Raw genomic sequence first — 21,588 nt, forward strand, 5'->3', positions numbered from 1 at the left:
AACTGTCAAAGTGTTTAAAATGAGACTTCTCTCATCTTGCGTCCTTATGGTCTGGGGTTCTCCAGGCATTTGTTACTTTCTCAGAGACAGAGTCATTTCAATGCATAGGCTGTTTCAATGGAATGTAAGCTCTCAGGTGGAAGAGCTTCTCTACTAACGCCACTCAGCTGGGTCTCAACGCTGTGATGAAATCAGAAGCAGGGATGAAGTGGTTATTCCTCATGCACTAGTCTTACAGGCAGATGATGATGTTCCACTTTCCGGTAGCACTGTAGGCCAGAAATGGGGATATGTGACCCTTAAGATTAGACTGCCACCTTGAATCTAAATGAGTTGTTTTCCCTTCCTTGCCAAAAAACGGTGGGCAGGGAGGCTGTTCCAATCAGGGTTTCTCTTTCTCTTAAGCTACTGATGACCAAAGCAACTGACAAACTGTCACGGAATCTGCCAGACCTCACTCTGGCCTTCCTGTCTCCCCAGCTCCTGAACTTTCCCTCTTTCTGTCATGCTCTGGGCCCATTCTTAGCAAACTAACGAGTCACAAACTCCTGCTCTGCAACCATCCTAGAGGGCTGTTGAGCTCTGGTCCAAGTGTCTATCTCTGCCCCCTGGTGGCCTGATGATAGAGCTTCATGGAGGTGAGCAACCTTTTTCAAAGTTAGCTTGGTTTCCTGAGTATAATGTGGAAAACTGGATCACAGAAGACGGCATGGATTTTACAGCATGAAAGAAAATTCAGGGAAAGAGTTAACTTGTGGCAGTTTATAGCTTCTATATTCTTTCTAGGCCTTGGAATAATTGAGAATTTAGAGAAGAGAGTATGGTAAGAACTATTGAAATCCACCACAAACTTTTGAGAAAAATTAACTATACAAAAATACACTTTCCTTCTTAATGTAATCATGTTATTATTTTATACTGAAAAAATTTAATCTTCTCATTATAGTATCACACTTGGTATTTTACACTTAAAGTTGAATTGATTAAACATGTTAAATTGAATTCCTTCAAGATCTCTTCAGAGCTAAAATAATGCAGTTATACTCTGAAGTTAGTGTTTTCTTGATTGTCATACAGATAAAAGAAGATGTTTATTTACTACAATTACAGGAAGGTAAAAAAAAAAACCTAAGATTCATCAACAACAAACTATGACATGAATTATCACTTCCAATAGTTACCACTTCTTATATAGTTTAAACTATATGTATATTAATCATTAAGATCAGGTTCTAATTTCCTCTATCACAGGACCTTTAGATTTGCTCTTACCCTTCTCTGTCCTTAGCTGTTGAAACAAAAAAGGTGTAAGTATTTTGTTTATAATTTCTAGAGAAAAAAGCTTCTATTATTGCCTATTTCTACTACATTCTTATTCCTTTACAGTGAGGTCAGTAAAAATAGATACTTTTTTCTAATAATAAAAAAACATTGTTTGTGTAATTGTGAACCTCCCTTTATTTCAAAATTTCAAGCAGAAGCTGGAAAGGAGTGAATTAAATGACTTAAGATCTCTTTCAATTATGAGCTCTGATAAGTCAAAAAATTCATAATTCTCCCTACTTATGTGAAAATGGCAGGATATGTGAAGCATATGTCCTGCTAGTATGGTAACTCTGCCATGTGATTTGTCCTGTACAGATGAATCGTATTTCTCTGTGCTTTTGGTTAATTGTTCAGAAAATCTGCCCATCAAAGTTTAAAAAAATTACTTTGAAGTAATAAAAACTGAGGAAAAAATGCCCTTAAATATACAACAAAGGTCCTTACCAAACAACAAATTCCCTTAAATATTTTATTAATCATGATTACAAAAATCACAATTCAAAAATCAGGAAAAAAAATCTCAGGGAAAAACTAAGTATTTCTTCTGCAAGTTTCCAAGGACTTCATTACTCCTTGCCCTTTCTCTGTTCTAGAAGAATGTGCTTGGTGAGTGGAGAAGGATGGCTTTCTTAGACAGGCTTAGAAGGATGAAATCAATCCCTGACTTGAATTTCCCTCCCTCTGCCTTAAGGTTAGACTTTCCATAAGGGTCTGTCAGTGGGTGTGATTTCCTAAGATTTCCAGGTAGAGCAATGTCAGAAACTTCTTTGATTTCCAATTGCATTCCTCCCTCTAGAGCAGTAGGAAGTTTTTATAGGTCTTTTGCCTCACAAATTTGATCCATTTGATAAATTCAACTGCATAAAACATTGGTTGGCTTTCTGGTGACTAAATGATTAGGATAATGGGCTCTTGGTTATACAAACAGTTCAAATTCAGGCTTCATCACTTAATTACTATGTAACCTTGACAAGTTCTTTAACCTCTCTAAGCTTCAATGTCAGTTGGCGCTAGTGGTAAAGAACACTTCTGCCAAGGCAGGAGACGTAAAAGACGTGGGTTCAATCCCTGAGTCGGGAAGATCCCCTGGAGGATGGCATGGCAATCACCTCCAGTATTCTTGCCTGGAGAATCCCATGGAAGAGGAGCCTGGTGGGCTACAGTCCATACGGTTGCCAAGAGTCGGATACGACCGAAGTGACTTAACACACAATCTTCAATCTCCTTAAAAATGGAAAAATATCTGTCTCATAAAGTTGTTGTTGTGCAGTCACTAAGTCATGTCCAACTCTTTGCGGACTCTATATAAAGTTATATGAGGATTCATTTATACACATTATTTTGCACAATGAAAGATCAATAAATATTCACTAATAAGATCAAGAGAATCCCTTGTTTTATAGCAGCGGCTATCTTCTTGAAAGTCAGGGTAACTGGCAAAACCTCCATTGGCAAGATGAATTCACATGAAATACATATATTTCATATCACAAAATTCACCCTTCCATGGTGTACAATTCAGTGGCTTTTTGCATATTCACAAAGTTGTACAACCAAAACCACTATCTAACTTTAGAACATATTTATCACTGCAAAAGAAATTCCATACCATTAGCAACCACTCCTCATTTCCCCCTTGCTCCAGCCCTAGCAACAACTAGTCTACTTAATTTTTTAAATTTTAATTTTATTGGTGTATAGTTGATTTACAATGTGGTGTTAGTTTCAGTTGTACAGCAAAGTGATTCAGTTATACATACACATATACTCATTCTTTTTTAGATTCTTTTCTCTTACAGGTTCTCAAAGAATATTAAGTAGAGTTCCCTGTGTTATACAATTGCTGGTCCTTGTTGGTTATCTATCTTATATATATATAGTAGTGTGTGCATATTCATCCCAATCTCTGAATTTGCCCTCCCCCTGACATTTCCCCTTTGGTAATCAAAAGTTTGTTTCTGTTTTGTAAATAAGTTCATTTGTATCATTAAAAAAATTAGATTCCACATATGAGTGATATCCTACGATATTTGTCTTTCTCTGACTTACTTCATTTAGGATGATAATCTCTAGGTCCATCCATGTCACTGCGAATGGCATTATTTCATTCTTTTTATGGCTGAGTAATATTCCACTGTATATATGTACATCTTCTATATCCATTGCTCTGTTGATGGACATTTAGGTTGCTGCTGTGTCTTGGCTATTGTAAGTAGTGAGGCAATGAATGTTCGGGTGCATGTTATCTTTTTTGGATTATGGTTTTCTCCTGATGTATGTCCAGGAGTGGAACTGCTGGATCACATGGTAGATCTACTTTTAGTTTCTTAGGGAACATCCATACTGTTCTCCATAGTGGTTATTCCAAGTTATAGTCCCATCAACAATGTAGGAGGCTCTCCTTTTCTCCACACACTCTTCAGCATTTATTGTTTGTATTTATCAGTTCAGTTAAGTTCAGTTGCTCAGCCATGTCCGACTCTTTGCGGAGTAGCCTGCCCATGGACTGCCCCATGCCAGGCCTCCCTGTCCGTCACCAGCTCCCAGAGTTTACTCAAACTCATGTCCATTGAGTTGGTGATGCCATTCAACCATCTCATCCTCTATCATCCCCTTCTCCTCCCACCTTCAATCTTTCCTAGCATCAGGGTCTTTTCAAATGATTCAGCTCTTCGCATCTGGTGGCCAAGTATTAAGAGTTTCAGCTTCAGTATCAGTCCTTTCAATGAATATTCAGGGTTGATTTCCTTGAGGATGGACTGGTTGGATCTCCTTGCAGTCCAAGAGACTCTCAAGAGTCTTCTCTAACGCTACAGTTCAAAAGCATCAATTCTTTGGCTCTCAGCTTTCCTTATAGTCCAACACTTACATCCATACATGACTGCTGGAAAAACCATAGCTTTGACTAGATGGACCTTTGCTGGCAAAGTAATGTCTCTGCTTTCTAATATGCTGTCTAGGTTGGTCATAGCTTTTCTTCCAAGGAGTAAGCGTCTTTTAATTTCATGGGTGCAGTCACCATCTGCAGTGATTTTGGAGCCCAAGAAAAATAAAGTCAGCCACTGTTTCCACTGTTTCCCCATCTGTTTGCCATGAAGTGATGGGACCAGATGCCATGATCTTAGTTTTCTGAATGTTGAGCTTTAAGCCAACTTTTTCACTCTCCTCTTTCACTTTCATCAAGAGGCTCTTTAGTTCTTCGCTTTCTGCCATAAGGGTGGTGTCATCTGCATATCTGAGGTTAATGGTATTTCTCCTGGCAATCTTGACTCCAGCTTGTGCTTCTTCCAGCCCAGTGTTTCTCAAGATACTCTGCATATAAGTTAAATAAGCAGAGTGACAATACACAGCCTTGACATACTCCTTTTCCTATTTGGAACCAGTCTGTTGTTCCATGTCCAGTTCTAACTGTCGCTTCCTGACCTGCATACAGATTTCTCAAGAGGCAGGTCAGGTGGTCTGGTATTCCCATCTCTTTAAGAACTTTCCACAGTTTATTGTGATCCACACAGTCAAAGGCTTTGGCATAGTCATTAATGCACTGGAACTCTCTTGCTTTTTCAGTGATCCAGCGGATGTTGGCAATTTGATCTCTGGTTCCTCTGCCTTCTCTAAAACCAGCTTGAATATCTGGAAGTTCATGGTTCATGTATTGTTGAAGCTTGGCTTGGAGAATTTTTAGCATTACTAGTGTGTGAGATGAGTGCAATTGTGAGATAGTTTGAGCATTCTTTGGCGTTGCCTTTCTTTGGAATTGGAATGAAAACTGACATTTTCCAGTCCTGTGGCCACTGCTGAGTTTTCCAAATCTGCTGACATACTGAGTGCAGCCCTTTCACAGCATCATCTTTTAGCATTTGAAATAGCTCAACTGGAATTCCATCACCTCCACTAGCTTTGTTTGTAGTGATGCTTCCTAAGGCTCACTTGACTTCACATTTCAGGATGTCTGGCTCTAGGTGAGTGATCACACCATTGTGATTATCTGGGTTGTGAAGATCTTTTTTGTATAGTTCTTCTGTGTATTCTTGCCACCTCTTCTTAGTATCTTCTGCTTCTGTTAGATCCATACCATTTCTGTCCTTTATTGTGCCCATCCTTGCATGAAGTGTTCCCTTGGTATCTTTAATTTTCTTGAAGAGATCTCTAATCTTTACCATTCTGTTGTTTCCCTCTATTTTCATTAATATGTAAAAGAACGATAAGTTTAGAATTCTTTCTATACAACAGAACTGTAGGAAATAAGACTAGAAATAAGAGTTTGCAACATGTTGTAGAGAATTCTGAATTCTGCGGCCCTTAAAAAAACAGAAAACTTATTTTGGTAGGCTATGGAGAGGGAAAAAAAGATTTTTGAGCCAGAGGAGGGTTAGCAATTATCATTTCTATCAGTATTATTAACTAGATCTTGCAGCTGATTAGATGATGGAGAATGAAGAAGAAAACAGCCAAAGATAATTCAGATTTCAAAAGTGAGATGCTGGTAGTGCAATAAATAGAAACCAAGAAGTCCAGTTGGAGAGAGTACCATGGAAACTTACATCACCGTATGTAAACCAGAGAGCCAATGGGGATTTGCTCTATGTCTCAGGAAACTCAAACAGGGGCTCTGCACCAACCTAGAGGGGTGGGATGGGGAGGGAGATGGGAAGGAGGTTCAAAAGGGAGGGGACATATGTAAACCTATGGCTGATTCATGTTGAGGTTTGACAGAAAACAACAAAACTCTGTAAAGCAATTATCCTTCAATTAAAAAATAAATAAATTAAAAAAAGAAAAGGAACTGATTTAGAAAGAGAGACAAGTTCTATTTAAGTCATGTTGAGTTTCAAGGACACAGCTGTGGTTTCAGAGATTCGGATTTGGGAGTCACGTTTGTAGAAGCTGTATCTGAAGTTATGGGAATGAACAGCTCACTTGGCAAGATGAGAGTACAGAACCAGAAGAGAGCTGGAGACAGTTCTGGTGATTACTTACTCAGAGACAAGGAAGAGAGACCAGCTAATGCAGGGGAGTGGTCAGAGGCAAGAGAACTACGGCAGCATTGGACCACAAGAGCCAAAGGAGAGACTCAATACATCAACTAGAATGAAAATTATTAAATGAGTGTTTAGTAAATTACACAGCAAGCTTTAAGAAAACACTTTCTACAGGGTGCTGGGGTAAAGGGTCTGTTACAAGAGCAGAGATTCAGAAAGGTTACCTTAAGTAAAGACGCATCCTGAGGATAAACACCCATCCACCTAACGCATTTGTTGAGCCCCTACTATGGCAAGCATTGTGTTAGGTGCAGGAATCCAGAAAAAGCCAAGGGACAGTGCTGTGGTTAATGTAACACGGTCACTCCCCGCATCTCTTTCTATAATGTACTTCTTGTCTCGATCATCTGATTTTTTCCACCCTACATATCTGCAATTTTTTTTTTTGGCCTTACGTTTGACATTCATCTTCTAGATTCTGTTTCTTTATGATTCTCCATGGCATGATCTTTTTGTTCCAAACTCTACCTCATGGAAACCTTGAAGCTTCTGCTTCGATTGTCAATTTCCTGATTCTCTCGTTTCCAGAGCTAAATTTGCAAGAGGTTCTGGTTTTCCCATACCATCTTTTTTTCACTGAGTCACATCTCGGGTTGTTGAACAGCCCATGGAATGGGTCAGAAGCCCACCTGTATTTTAATCACCTGGGAGGAGTGAGGTCACAAGCTGTACGCAGGCTTGACCTTCAGCATGGACTATGGGAATGACAGCAACTGTGATCAATATATCTAGTAGGTATTGGGGGTGAATTTTAGTTTAAAAATCCAGCTGTGGGAAGAACAGAGCACGGCCTTTTCTATAACACTGCTTAATACTGACTTTGAGTCCCTATACCTGTTTCTGGAAGGAAATTTAACTTGTAATCTTTGAAGAGAGGCATCCACATTGATGACTGCGGCAAGTCCATTACTTACTCTGATTAAGATGGTGTATGAAAGACATATTGAAATATCCTCCCCCTACCCTCTCCCTAGCCCTTTTCTATATACATAAAAGGATTGGATAAATAGTCAAAAACAATTTAAGCATTGGTTTTCAAGTGTTAGAATAAAAACAGTGATTTTTTTTCTTCTTTCAGAAATTCATCCAACTCAAAACTATAGAGAGAATGAAAAACAGACAAATGAAAAACAGATAAAAGTAGTCTGTAAGCCTGGACTACAGCCTATGAGTAAGAACTGCCCAGTATAGAGAAAGTCAAACAGGAATGTGATAATGGATGCCTAGGGATGCAGATTTTATACAATGTGAGAGTAATATTGCTCTCCAAAGAAAGTGATCCAAGACCAAAAAGCTCTTGTACTGAACAACAAGAACAGGCAAGCGACCGAAGTTGGAGCTTTTTTTTTTTTAAATTTCCATTTGTCACAAAGATTTGAGATGTAGGGAAGGTGAGGTTGAACAAGAACAAATAGTCATGCTTGTAAAAAGCAGTCTGTTGGTAAGGAATAGTGAAGGACATAGACTGCATTGTAAGCAACCCTGAAATGCTAATCATGGGGAAAAGCAAGGGCTATAAGAACTCATGCACATACTGGTTCATAGAGCAAATGACCTTAAATATGGTCCTGCCTCCATCCTCTTGAAAGTCTCTTGCAAACAGCTGAGGAAGAACTCAGCTCTTTCAATGTTTAAAAGAACAAAAAATAAGTAGCATCCATAAAAAAAGAGTGAGGAAAAATGTCCAGAGCAAAGCACTGAGAACTTTGGAATAAGAGAATATGAGAAGGAAATTAAGAGAAATGTGGGCTAAAGGGAGAGGCTCTGACATTTGTCTGATAGAAGTTGCGGAAAGACTGAGGAGAATGATGGAGGGGCACTATTCCAAGAGAGATGGCTCCATCAGGTCCAGGCAGGCAAGACCCAGGATTGAGGGGTCAAGTGTCAGGGGTAAAGAGCACACGCGGCACAGGGAAACTGGGGAGCAAAGGTCTAGGAGCCCAGGCCAAAGCATCTGGGTAGAAAGAGGGGAAAATGTAAGTGTGGAAAGAGAGCAAACGAGTCACTGATGCGTACGGAATCTGATGAATGGTGAGGCAACGCATTTTTAGCCATGTTCTCTTGGCTAGAACAGATCTGAATATGAATGAAACTAAGTTTACAAGTAGAGGCATGCACAAAGTTATGACTGGGAATGGAGAGTTAGAAATGAAGAGTGACGAGTTCTGGATACTTAGATTCTCGAGGGGATGTACAGCAGATAGAGACAATTGAGGTCTTAAGGTCAGAATCCTTCGGTCTCCCTTGATTCTACGACTGACTTGAGTGTCAGAGCAACTTCTGAGTTCTAGTTTTCCTTTCAAGAGCATGAGAGTAACCTATGGACTAATCTTCAGGGATTCTGCCTCAGAATAAATTTTCCATCTATATTTAAGTTTGTCATCCTGTGGAGGACACAATACGCAAATTGAAAAATAGTATATGTATATTTAACATTTATTTTTTCTCCCATAATAATGTTCCTCACTTCCGTCTGCCTAAGATCTGATCTTCTGAGTTCCATCTTATATAGCCTATACATTTCCGCTGACCACACCCCCTAGTTATACATCAAGGACCCATCTATTATGATCTCCTAAAACATACTTAGCTCTACTATACAAATTATCCTCCTGCTTTGAGGAGGTTTCATCTCAGTCTCCATTTCTGTCCTCCTGCATCACAGCCTTTCAGCTTTGGCATCTAGGGAAGGGTAAGAATACACAGAGCTTGTAACAGTTACGCTGGGGGCAGCAGATCCTGGCATTTGAAAGTCTAAGCTGGGGGCAAAGTCATTTCAGGAATCCTGGCAGAAAACCCTGAAGAAGGAGAGCCCTGCGCTGTGACAAGGTCCTCCACACAGCTAAGTCAGACAGATCCCACAGGGCTCTGAGACTCCAGAAGTTCAGTTCTGGTAAAGATATGGCCTGTGAGATGGAACTCCAGACTTGGTTTCAGGCCACCTCTCCTTGCCAACCCCAGAACAGAGACAGGCTCAACCCATGGCTAGTGCTCAGATGAGGTAGAATAAAGGTGAGTGGATTGGGCAGGGAAGTGCCACTGCTAGACCTGGGCAAGGCTCCCACTCTGACCCTCCTCCAGCTATATTCCTTTTTATAAGATAAAGAGTCCATGTCTGGACACAGAGCCCATGCGCTCTCCCATAAACATTTTAAATTACATGCCATGAATCTAGAACTCTTAAAATTCTCTATTCAAGAGATTCTGTGTTCACTGTTAGGACCTCCATAGCTCCCACAGGCAGCTCTGTGCCCAAAGGGCAGCTGTGTATAGGGGTGTGTGTGTATGCATGTATGGAGGTTTGTTGTGTGGGCTACACGCTTACGAGGTATGGGATAGGGTAAGGGAGTTGGGAGGTTAAGAAGAATGGGCCAGGGACTTCGAGTAGTACTTTGCCATGACCTACAAATGCTAGTGAAAACCCAGATGTGAGCAGTTCGAGGGCAGAGCCTCTATCTTACCCACTTCTATGCCCTAACAAGTTTGGGCATTAGAACAGAGCTGGAATTATTGAATGTTTACTTCATCAGACTCTTAGGTATTGATATCAAATCCACTTCTGCTGGTTACTATTTAATAATCGCAGCTATAATACTGTGAATCATTTATTTTGGGAAACATCCGACAATACTGTGAACCATTTATCCTGGAAAACCTACCACTATAAAACATCTCGAACTGCTAGTTAAAATGTAACAAACATCCTTTGTAATGCATACCTGAGTGTACAAGAAAGTAAAGAGCATTCCAAAGAATAAAGACTGGAAAGCAGTGAGATGGGCTGTAGTCACTGAGAGCTGTATCAGCACTGAGAGTTTTTGTGTATCTCAGGAAAACCCAGATTCAACAATTTTTTTAAAAAAATTTATTTATTTATTTTAACTTGTGGAAAATTGCTTTAACAATCTTTAGACCCACATCAAGTAGGGAGTTGGACCTCAGACCCTTAAATAATGGTAACACATTTGAAGGGTTACATCCTCAGTGAAGGAGCGGCAAAGAAAAATAATGACCTTAACTATCTTGATCTGGGATCTGAGTGATAAACAAGAGTGTCCGTGGAGAATTTGTAACCACAAGCTTGCCCTCCTACGGGGTTAGGCTTAAAATTTACAATCCCCTCTATGAGCTAGCTAGTGGTAAAGAACCCTCCTGCCAGTGCAGGAGATGTGTGAGAAGCAGGTTCTATCCCTGGGTTGGGAAGATCCCCTGGAGGAGGGTATGGCAACCCACTTCAGTATTCTTGTCTGGAGAATCCCATGGACAGAGGACCCTGGCAGGCTACAGTTCATAGGGTCACAAAGAGTCAGACACAACTGAAGCAACTTATTTAGCATGCATGCTGTGAGCTACAGATTTGAAACCAATAATGGTGAAACCAATAAAATGGTGGAGGGTTGGTGTAATTTGGATCTCCAAGCAGAAATAAACAGGGATATTTCCTGTAGGGATTTGCCTTTAATCTAGGCAAAATATAAAATAAAAGAGATTTATAAACTAATTATAGTAAATTACACTGAATTACACTAAAATTAAGGACTTCTTTTCATGGGAAGACACTATAATGGGGGTGAAAAGACAAGCCATATACCAGAGGTGGGAGAAGATATTTACAAAACAACCAAAATAGAACTAGTATCTGGAATATATAGAGAACTACTCTGAATCAATAAGACAAACAACTCATTAGAAAAATAAACAAAAGACTTAAGACACTTCTTCTCTTAACAAAAGATGATCCACAAATATGTGAAAAATGTTAAACTGCATTAGGTAATCACAAAAATGCAAACTAAAGCTATACTGAGGTACCATAACACATCAGTTGAAAATAGATGTTGGTGAGGATGTGGAGCTACCAAAATTTTCATGTTCTGCTAGTAGAGTATAAATTGCTACCACTATTTTGGCAAACAGTTTGGTATTATGTAGTAAAGATAAAGGTGTTCATATCCCATGATCTATCAATGCTATTTCCACATGTATAATGCTTACACATGCTCACAAAAAATACAGAAAAGACATACAATAACACACGTAAGAATGTTATTGATAGCATTGTGCATTTTTTACAAATTGAAGGTCTGTGGCAACCCTGCTCTGTGCAAGTATATTGGTCCCATTTTCCCCAAAGTATTTGCTCACTTTGTGTCTCTGTGCCACATTTTGATAATTCTTGTACTATTTCAAGCTTTTAAATTAGTATACTAATATCTGAGATATTACATATTATTATATAATTAAATATATAATTATATGTATTATTAAATTTCTATCACAGATATTATATTACTTGTGATTAGTGATCTTTGATGTTATTGTTGTAATTGTTCTGGGGCCCCACAGATCACACTTGCATAAGACAAGGGAACTTAATAAATGTATGTGTTCTGACTGCTACAGATGAGCCATTCCTTTGTCTCTCTCCTTTTCCCTGGGCCTGCCTATTCCCTGAGACATAGCAATATTGATATTTGGCTAACTAATAACCCTACAATGACCTCTAAGTGCTCAAAGGGAAGGAAGAGTCACATGTCTCTCACCTTAAATCAAAAGCTACAAAAGATTAAGGCTTGGTGAGGAAGGCATGTCAAAAGCCAAGACAGGCTGAAAGCTGGGCTTCCTGTGCCATGTGGCCAATTTGTGAATGCAAAGAAAGGTTTCTTGAAGGAAACTAAAAGTGCGAGTCCAATAAGCTGTGAAGAGTAAAAAAGCGAAACAGCCTAACTGCTGATAATGGAGGAAGCTTTGGGGGTCTGGGTAAGAGATCAAACCAGCCACAACAACCCCTAAGTCAAAGCCTCATCCAAGCAAGGCCCTAACTCTCTTCGATTTCAGGAAGGCTGAGAGAGGTGAGGGAGCTGCAGAAGAAGAGTCTGAACCTGGCCGAGGGGGACACACAGCTCAAGGAACCATCTCCAAGACATAAAAGTTCCAGGTGAAGCAGTCAGTGCTGAGGTAGAAGCTACAGCAAACTGTTCACAAGCTCTTGCTAAGATCATTAGTGAGGGTGGCCACACTAAACAACAGATTCTCAGTGTAGATGAAGCAGCCTTATATTGGAAGAAGATGCTACCGAGGACTCTCACAGCTAGAGGGGTAGTCAGTGGCTGGCTCCCTAGTTTCAAAGGCCAGAACATGTCTCCTGCTAAGGGCGAATGCAACTGGTAACTTTAAGTTGAAGCCAGTGCTCATTTACCATTCTGAAAATCCTAGGGCCCTTAGGATTTACATTAAATCTACTCTGCCTGTGTTCTATAAACAAAGCCTAGATGACAACACATCTGCTGACAACACGGTTTACTGAATATTTTAAGCCCACTGTTAAGATCTACTGCTCAGAAAAAGATTCTTTTCAAAATATCATTGATAATTTGTCTGATTACTCAAGAACTCTGATTGAGATGTACAATGAGATTCATGGTGTTTTCATGCCTGCCAACAGGACATGGAACAAGGATAATTTCAACTTCTAAGTCTTGCCATTTGAGAAATACATTTCATAAGGCTATAACTGCATTAGATAGTGATTCCTCTGATAGATCTGGGCAAAGTAGATTGATAGCCTTCTGGAAAGGATTCACCACTCTAGATGCCATTAAGAACACTGATAATTTGTGGGGAGAGGTCAAACTATCAGCATACACAAGAATTTGGAAGAAGTTGATTAAAACTCACAAGGAAGACTTTGAGGGGTTCAAAACTTCAGTGGAGGAAGTACCTGCAGATGTGGTAGAATATCAAGAGAACTAGCACTGGAAGTGGAGCCTAGGGATATGACTCAATTAACTGCAATTTCATGGAACTAAAGAGCTTCTTGATCAAGGTGAAAGAGGAGAGAGAAAAAGGTGGCTTAAAACTCAACATTCAGAAAACTAAGATCATGCATCCAGTCCCATCACTTCATGGCAAATAGATGGGGAAAAAATGGAAACAGTGACAGACTTTTCTTGGGCTCCAAAATCACTGTGGATGGTGACTGTAGTGATGAAATTAAAAGATGCTTGCTCCTTGGAAGAAAAGCTATGACAAACTTAGACAGCGTATTAAAAAGCAGAGACATTACTTTGGTCCGTATTATAGTCAAAGCTACGGTTTTTCCAGTAGTCATGTATGGATGTGAGAGTTGGACCATAAAGCAGGCTGAGCACTGAAGAAATAATGCTTTCAAACTGTGGTGCTGGAGAAGACTCTTGAGAGTCTCTTGGACAGAAAGGAAATCAAACCAGTCAATCCTAAAGGAAATCAACCCTGAATATCCATTGGAAGGACTGATGCTGAAGCTGAAGCTTCAATACTTTGGCCACCTGGTGCAAAAAGCCAACTCACTGGAAAAGACCCTGATGCTGGGAAAGACTGAGGGCAGGAGAAGGGGATGACAGAGGATGAGATGGTTGGATGGCTTCACTGACTCAATGGGCAAGAGTTTGAGTGAACTCCAGGAGAGAGTGAAGGACAGGGAAGCCTGGTGTGCTGTTGCCCATGGAGTTGCAAAGAGTGGGACACAACTGAGCCACTGAACAACAAAAACAACTGGCGGTCTAGTGGTGGTCACCTTCCAGTGCGGGGGATGTGGGTTTGATTCCTGGTCAGGGAGCTGAGATCCCACATGCCTGGTGGCCAAAAAACCAAAACATAAAACAGAAGCAGTATTATAACAAATTCAACAAAGACTTCAAAAATGGTCCACATTAAAAAAAAAAACTTTAATAGAGGAGAAGTTGCTTGTTACGGATGAAGGAAAAACGTGGTTTCTTGAGATAAAATCTACTCCAGGTGAAGATGCTGTGAAGAGTGTTGAAATTACAACAAAGGATTTAGACTATGACATAAAATTAGGGATAAAGCAGAGGCAAGGTTTGAGAGGACTGACTCCAATTTTGAAAGAAGTTCTAGTGTGGGTAAAATGCTATCAAACAGTGCTGCATGCTAAAGAGAAATCATTTGTGAAAGGAAGAGTCAATCAATGCAGCAAACTTCACTCCTTATTCCAAGAAACCTCCACGGCCACCCCAGCCTTCAGCAACCATCACCCTGAGCAGTCAGCAGCCATCAGCACAGAGGCAAGGCTCTCTACCAGCAAAAAGACTCCACTTGTTAAAGGCTCAAATGATGGTTAGCATATTTTAACAAAAAAGCATTTTTAACTAAGATACGTACTGTTTAGTCATCATGCTATTGCACGTGTAACAGATTAGTTATAACTTTCATATGCACTGGGAAACCAAAAATTTCATGTGATTCACTTTACTCTGATATTCATTTTACTGTGGTGGCCTGGAACCCAACCCACAATATCTCCAACATATATCTGTATATAATATATATTCACCAAAGAACATGAGCAGGAATGTTCCTAGCAACACTATTTACAATAGTGAAAGGTTTGTTGCTGAACCACGTAAAGACGCCGGGATTCTTGGCCTCGGGATGAGAAGAATTCAATCCAGGGCCAGAGACGAGGCTTGATCGCTCAGAGCTTTTGTGTAATAAAGTTTTATTAAAGTATAAAGGAGACAGAGAAAGCTTCTGACATAGGCATCAGAAGGGGGCAGAAAGAGTACCCACTTGCTAGTGTTAGCAGTGGAGTTATATACTCTAAGATAACAGGATTAGCCAGAAGGTTTAATCCAGAGACTGTCCTCAGGAAGGATATATTATTGTTATATAATCCCTGTAAAGACAGACCTACTCCCATACTTTACATTTTAAAATAACAGAATTAGCCAGAGAGTTTAATCCAGAGACTGTCCTCAGGCAGGATACATTATTGTTATACAATCCTAAGGAATGTAGAGAGAAAAGAAAAAAAAAAGTTTGTCCTTTCTTCCTCCTTGAGAATTCCAGACCCCTCTCTCCTTGGGGACCCCTAGACTTCTTATCAATCTGCCTAGGAAATGACTCTCTCAACAGCTCCACACTGGTAACTACTCAAAAAGTCTATCAACAGGAGAACAGAGAAATAAATTATGGTATATTTACACACTGGATATTATACAGCAATGAGGATGAACGGACCAAAATTATATAGAATATGAATAAATCTCACATTTATAACGTTGACAAAAGAGGTCAGCAACAAAAGAGTATATATTTGCATTTATATAAAATTAAAAAACAGGTAAAACTAATATATTGTGTTGGAAGTCAGGATGGGGGTCAGTCTTAATGAGGGATAGTGAGTTGGAGCAGGCATATGGGGGCTTCTGAGATGCTGAAAATATTTTTCTTTTTTTAATGCTAGTTTCAATTTTATTCTTTTTTCAAATTAACTTTTTATTTTATATTGAAGTGTAGCCAATTAGCGGAGAAGGCAATGGCACCCCACTCCAGTACTCTTGCCTGGAAAATCCCATGGATGGAGGAGCCTGGTAGGCTGCAGTCCACGGGGTCGCTAAGAGTCAGACACGACTGAGCGACTTCACTTCCACTTTTCCCTTTCATGCACTGGAGAAGGAAATGGCAACCCACTCCAGTATTCTTGCCTGGAGAATCCCATGGACGGCAGAGCCTGGTGGGCTGCCGTCTATGGGGTCGCACAGAGTTGGACAGGACTGAAGCGACTTAGCAGCAGCAGCAGCAGCAGCATAGCCAATTAGCATTGTGATAGCTTCAGGTGGACAGTGAAGCGACTCTCAGTCATATACATGTATCCATTCTCCCCCAATCTCCCCACTCCCATCCAGAGTAGGGTTCCCTGGGCTATACAGTACGACCTTGTGGGTTATCCTCAAAATGTTTTGTTTCTTGATCAGGGTTATGATTACACAGATATGTTCATTTTGTGAAAAGTCACTGATCTGTACCCTTATGATTCTACATTTTCTGTATAAATGTTATTTCTCGAATGTGTTTTTTAAAAAGGAAGGGTGAAGGGCCTTGATGATATTATGTCATTGACTGAGGAATCTGACTGATTTTCCAATTCTTTGCACATGACTTCTAGAAAACAAAATGAAAGGTAATAACTAATAGAACAGATGTTTAAAGTAAAACTTTCAACTGATACAAGGAGAAAGTGAGTAGAAGAAGTGATATACAATGAAATACATTTCTTTGATTGGGTACCCTTTCTTCTTCTGCCTTGGTTCTCTATTAAAGTTTAATAATGTTGGGAGTAGAATAAACTCTGATGTTAGAGAACACTGAATTTACTGATCACTTTCAAAGAAGAGTTAGTGCTTTTACTCTGGCTGCACCAATTCTCAGCTCCTTTAGGAACAGAGCCCACTACCCTGAAATGCTGAAGTGGGCAACAAGAAAGAGAAACTCATTTTAGCTGTTCTTTTTCAAAGGTATCTTCCAACTTCTCCAACACTGACTCAGACAGCTACGTTGAAGTGAATGATTTGGTCACCCAAATATCCTCCAAAGTGCAGATACAAGATATTACTACGGAATTACACTGCCCACTGTGTAATGACTGGTTTTGTGATCCACTAATGCTAAGCTGTGGCCACAACTTCTGCCAATCTTGTATCCAAAACTTTTGGAAGCAGCAAGCAAAAGAAACATTCTGTCCTGAGTGTAAGATGTTATGTCAATACAGCAACTGTACATTTAATCTTGTACTGGAGAAGCTGGTAGAGAAGATTAAGAAGCTACCCCTGCTCAAGGGCCATCCACGGTGCCCTGAGCATGGAGAGAACCTGAAACTGTTCAGTAAGCCAGATGGGAGACTAATATGCTTTCAATGCAAAGATGCTCGATTGTCTGTGGGGCAGTCTAAAGAATTCCTGCAGATCTCTGATGCTGTCCATTTCTTCACGGTGGGTGAGCCCTGGGTCTTGAACAGTCTTGAGCAATTCCTTAGGAAGGCTGGGAAAAATCGTTTGTTGGACTTCTTCTTTCAATACCACCCCTTCATTCAAGTGATTATTAGAAAGCTCAGAGAGCTCAAAAAATACAACATATCTTGCAAAGTTCTTTGTCTGTAGTTGTCAATTATAGGGAAGCAGTAAAGGACCTCTGGCCTACTTCCTCAATCAATCAAACATTTACCTAAACCTTGCCTCGACAGCATTCTACTAGACACTGTACACAACATGGACATGTAAAATATTGCTTTTGTTATAAAAGTCTTGCAATTTAGTCAAGTTTAAAGTGAACAAAACAACGGAAGGAAAATAAGACAGTCTACTGTTGAGAGCTAAATTTTTGTCACATTTGTAATTCATAAATGTTTAGAATTTCAGAGATTAGAAAAAACTGAAATAGTCAGGGGAGGCATGGTGAAAGAAAGCTTGAACGGGGGTAATTATTTGAATTTGGAGGGACAGAAGGAAGAAACAAGTGTTCTGAGAACAATGTAAGTAAAAGTACAGATAGCAAGAACAGTGTAAACAGAGTAGAACATGTACAGAGTTCTGTTATCTTCCTCAAAGCCCTGTAGTTAGCTAATAAGAAGATAAAACTTAGTTTTTCTGCAGTTTGTAATTTTCTTCACAATTTTTGGAAGAGACAGGAATTATGATACAAGGGAAAGGAGACTTTTGTAGCAGGAGCTTGCTTTCTTTCTCCCTGACACCCTGGGGCTTTGGGGTAGATGTTCTTCACAGCCCTTTATCTCCCAATTAGCATGGGTTAATTCTTTATGGTATCCCCAGGAGGAGCTTACCATCCATCAGGGTCAACTGGAGGCAACCCTGAAGGAGCTTCAGTCCCTGAAGAATATGCAGAAAGATGCTATTGCTGCTCACAAGGTGAGGAGCAGGGTAGAGGGATCATGAGACAGAACTGGAATTATACCCTCCTTGTAACTTCAGCTATGTGGGTGGAAAGGTACCTTTACATATATAACAAAATGCTAAATGGCACCTGGGCTATAGAAGTAGAAAACAGACACCGTAGGGTGGAAAGAAATATGGCAGTGGAGTAGGTTCCCAATAGTTGATCAACAAAGAGAGCAGACTGACCTTTCCCCTAGATAAGCTGATCCTTTTCATGGTGCAGTCACTAAGTGATTGCTGTGGGGCTGTGATCTGTCTGATCTTTCCTATTATCTATGGCAAAATAAGGAATTTATTTTTAAAAAATCCACTAAAGATTGCTATGTTCAAAGAAATACCTTTCTTTTCTTTGGGCTTAAAACCAGGCATCTCTGAACCAAGGTCTCTTAGATTGCTGGCTTTTCTCTCTGATCTAATCCTTCTTAGATTTTCCCAAACTAAATAAAACTACTGCTTATACTTTCAACTTCACAGGAGCTCTAGGACAACATTAATGTTAGGGACTTGGTAAATCAGTTCCTAGGTTGGGGCAATAATTTGGGAGTTCTGTTTCTTCATTAATTATTCTATAGAGGAGAGTATTCTCTGGCATTTGGCATCTGGAAGAAGAAATAAATATAATGAGGGAAAGAAGAAGGATAGATGGAAATAACGATGTCTCAAGAGAATCGTGTTCCTGTTGTAAGAGTTCTTAGTTCAGCTATTACAGTCAACACTCATTCATTCAACAAATATATAAGTGGTGCAGCATTATGCTAGATATTGTATTCCAACTATAGTGGGAGACAGATATTAATTAAATAATCCCTCCAATAATAAAACATCACTGTGATAATTACTATAAATGATTATAAATATGCAGTATATTAGAGTATATAAATGGAGAAACTAATCTAGACTGAAGAAGTCACTTACTAAAAATTGAAATTAAAAATTTCTTATTAAAAATTGAGAATTAAAAAGATAAGTGTTATCTTTAGCCAAGCGAACTGGGTGAGGAGAATATGAAGGAAATGGCCTGGAGAATGTTCTATGAAGAGGAAAGAGCATTATAGAAAAGTTCTTGAGACAGGAAGCTAGTTACGATGTTAAGCAGAAAGAAGGCCAATTAAGATGGATCATGGCAGGCAAGAATAGCCCGAAAAGGCAGATAAGGCCCAATCATGTAGGTCCTTGAAGATAATGTCATGAATTTTTAATTTCATTCTGTGCATCACTGAGAAGTCATTAAAGGGTTTAAACAGGATATGGTCTCATCTCATTTTGAAGCATCAGTCTGGTGGCTGTGTGGAGTACGGACTGCGGAAAGGCAATGACAAGGATACGGGTTAGAAGACTACTGCGGTGATCCCAGAGAACGATGACAGCTTGGACTAAAAAGGCAGTAGAGACCAAAAGAAATAAATAGCGTCAGCATATGCTTTGGAAAGAAAAACTACCTGCATGTGGTGACTGATTAGATGTGAGAGGCGAGTGGTGATATCAAATAGACAGTTGGATATACGAATCTGGAGTTCAGAAGTTGGTCTAGGCTGACAATAAGTCAGTGTATAGACTACACTTCAAAGTTGTGAGAGCAGAGGCTATTACCGAGAAAGAGAGTGTAGAATGAGAAAGGGAAAGAGCCTAGGACAGAATGTCAAGTAATCTAATATTCAGAGCTTGGTTAGAGACACAACTAGCAAATAAGACTGAGAAATAGTGGCAAAATAGGTAACAGGAAAAATGGAAATGTCTGACCTAGAGGACAGTGAGAGTTAAGACTATTTTAAAGAGTACAATTAGAGTGATTGACCACAGAATATAAGCTGGATAAGAAGGGGACATGAAGACAGAGAAGGTGATGAACAGAAATGGAGGGGTCAATGAATAGGAGGATTCTATGAAATCCAATAACTGTTGCAATAGTGGAACCTAGGTAGGTGAACATAAAAATTAATTCTGGAGATGGTACAATTGCTGGGGAAGATAAAACCCTCAATGTGACTAAAAGAATGAGTAGATAAAGGTAAAAATCACTAGAAGTGATGATGAGGAACTGAGAAGCCAGGAGGTCAGATGGCTTACCCATGAGGAAGCTGAAGTCACCTAGGAAAAGAGCTGCCAGTGTAGCAGTTATCCATTTCAGTGCTTCAAATATTGCCCATCTCTGGCTTCTTTTGTACTGTCCTGGCAGCAGGAATGGCATCTCCTCCAGTTCTGATTTCTTAAAAAAAGGACAGTTCTTCCAGCCTCCTATGGACCCAGTCTAACAGCATCACTTGGTTTGTACTTCTGGATAAAAGGGCATTATTGTTCATTTTAAAATGTTTGATTAACTCCACAGTCTTATTTAAGATGGGATTGGTTAAGATGGCCACCTCAGTTTTGCAACAGGAACCTAGAGATGACTTTTGACTATTTCAAGGCTAACTATTAAACTAGCTGGAAAAGACAGAGTAAGTTTCCCAAAGGCCTCCTTTTAGTACAGTTGAATGTTGATATGCAGTATTTGTAGGCATTCCTTTTATGGTATTTCCCAAGATGTGTGAGTGCTGGTGGTGTGGGTCCCCATCCCTAAATGCTAGTCTCAGTAATTACCATGGTGATGATCATGGAGGTTTCCAGGAAAACAAGCTACATCTGCAGCAACACATCTCCCTGGAGTTTCTAAAGCTGCATCAGTTCCTGCACAGCAAAGAAAAGGACCTTTTAAGTGAGCTCCGAGAAGAGGGGAAAGCCTTGAATGAGGAGATGGAGCTGAATCTGAGCCACATTCGGGAACAGTGTCTCTTAGCCAAGGAGATGTTGGTGAGCATCCAGGCACGGATGGAGCAGCAGAACCCCTTCGACTTTCTCAAAGTGAGACTCCATACCAACATGACTATGGGTACAATAGAAGGGGGAAGAGAGGGTTGGAAAGAATGTACAGGTTTTCCCTTCCAGGAGGGGAAAAAAATCTGCTGTAGTGATTTTAAGATTCCCTGGGAGAAAAGCAGAAGGTTCCTTTTGCCTTATACTCAATTGAAAGTTTTCACACACCTAGTGAAGATAGTAAGGTGCCATTAAAACCAATGTTTTAATATTTCCCCATAAAGAACTCTGAAGCTTTATTTCTCAAAAATAAGAATGTTGCCACCTAAACTGTATCTTTTACTGGCTCTCAGCAATCATAAATTGCCGTTTGAAAAGCTGTTTGCCAATCTTTGCTACCTGACGCTTCACCTCTAAAGTGGCACTGGTTACTACCTTAGGACTCAGATGCTTAATTTAGCCATAGTAAAGAAAGTGGCCTTGGGGTGGGAATACCTATTGTGTTGTTCTCCTGAGTCTACGTGGCAGTAAAGGTAAGAACAGCTTAATCTTCATTTTTTTCTTGTTTCCTGTAAAAAGAAACTCTAGAAAAATCAGAGCAAAGTAAGCCAGTTTATCCTGGGATAGATGAAGGATGAAGATCAGAAAAGGCATTTGGAGGATGAGAGGAGTTGGTGGCAATGGGATGGGGGCCATCTGAA

The 21,588-nt window shown here is 39.8% G+C and overlaps 1 protein-coding gene across 8 annotated transcripts in view; it reads left to right on the forward strand.

Moving 5' to 3' along the window:
- The first annotated feature begins 434 nt into the window (after positions 1-434).
- Positions 435-21,588, forward strand: part of TRIM69 (tripartite motif containing 69) — a 30,702-nt gene continuing 9,548 nt past the window's right edge. The window contains exons 1-4 of one of the 8 annotated variants that reach the window (XM_081510963.1): positions 435-638; positions 16,661-17,134; positions 17,972-18,067; positions 19,364-20,935. In XM_081510963.1, the coding sequence (XP_081367089.1) occupies positions 20,603-20,935 (333 nt within the window). In that variant the 5' untranslated portion in view covers positions 435-638; positions 16,661-17,134; positions 17,972-18,067; positions 19,364-20,602. The remainder of the gene's footprint in view (positions 639-16,660; positions 17,135-17,971; positions 18,068-19,363; positions 20,936-21,588) is intronic. The other 7 variants (XM_081510957.1, XM_081510959.1, XM_081510960.1 and 4 more) reach the window with 7 other exon arrangements.

The sequence above is a fragment of the Giraffa tippelskirchi genome, chromosome 7, assembly GCF_054371585.1.
Source record: "Giraffa tippelskirchi isolate mGirTip1 chromosome 7, T2T-mGirTip1v1.2.pri, whole genome shotgun sequence".
NCBI lineage: Eukaryota > Metazoa > Chordata > Mammalia > Artiodactyla > Giraffidae > Giraffa > Giraffa tippelskirchi.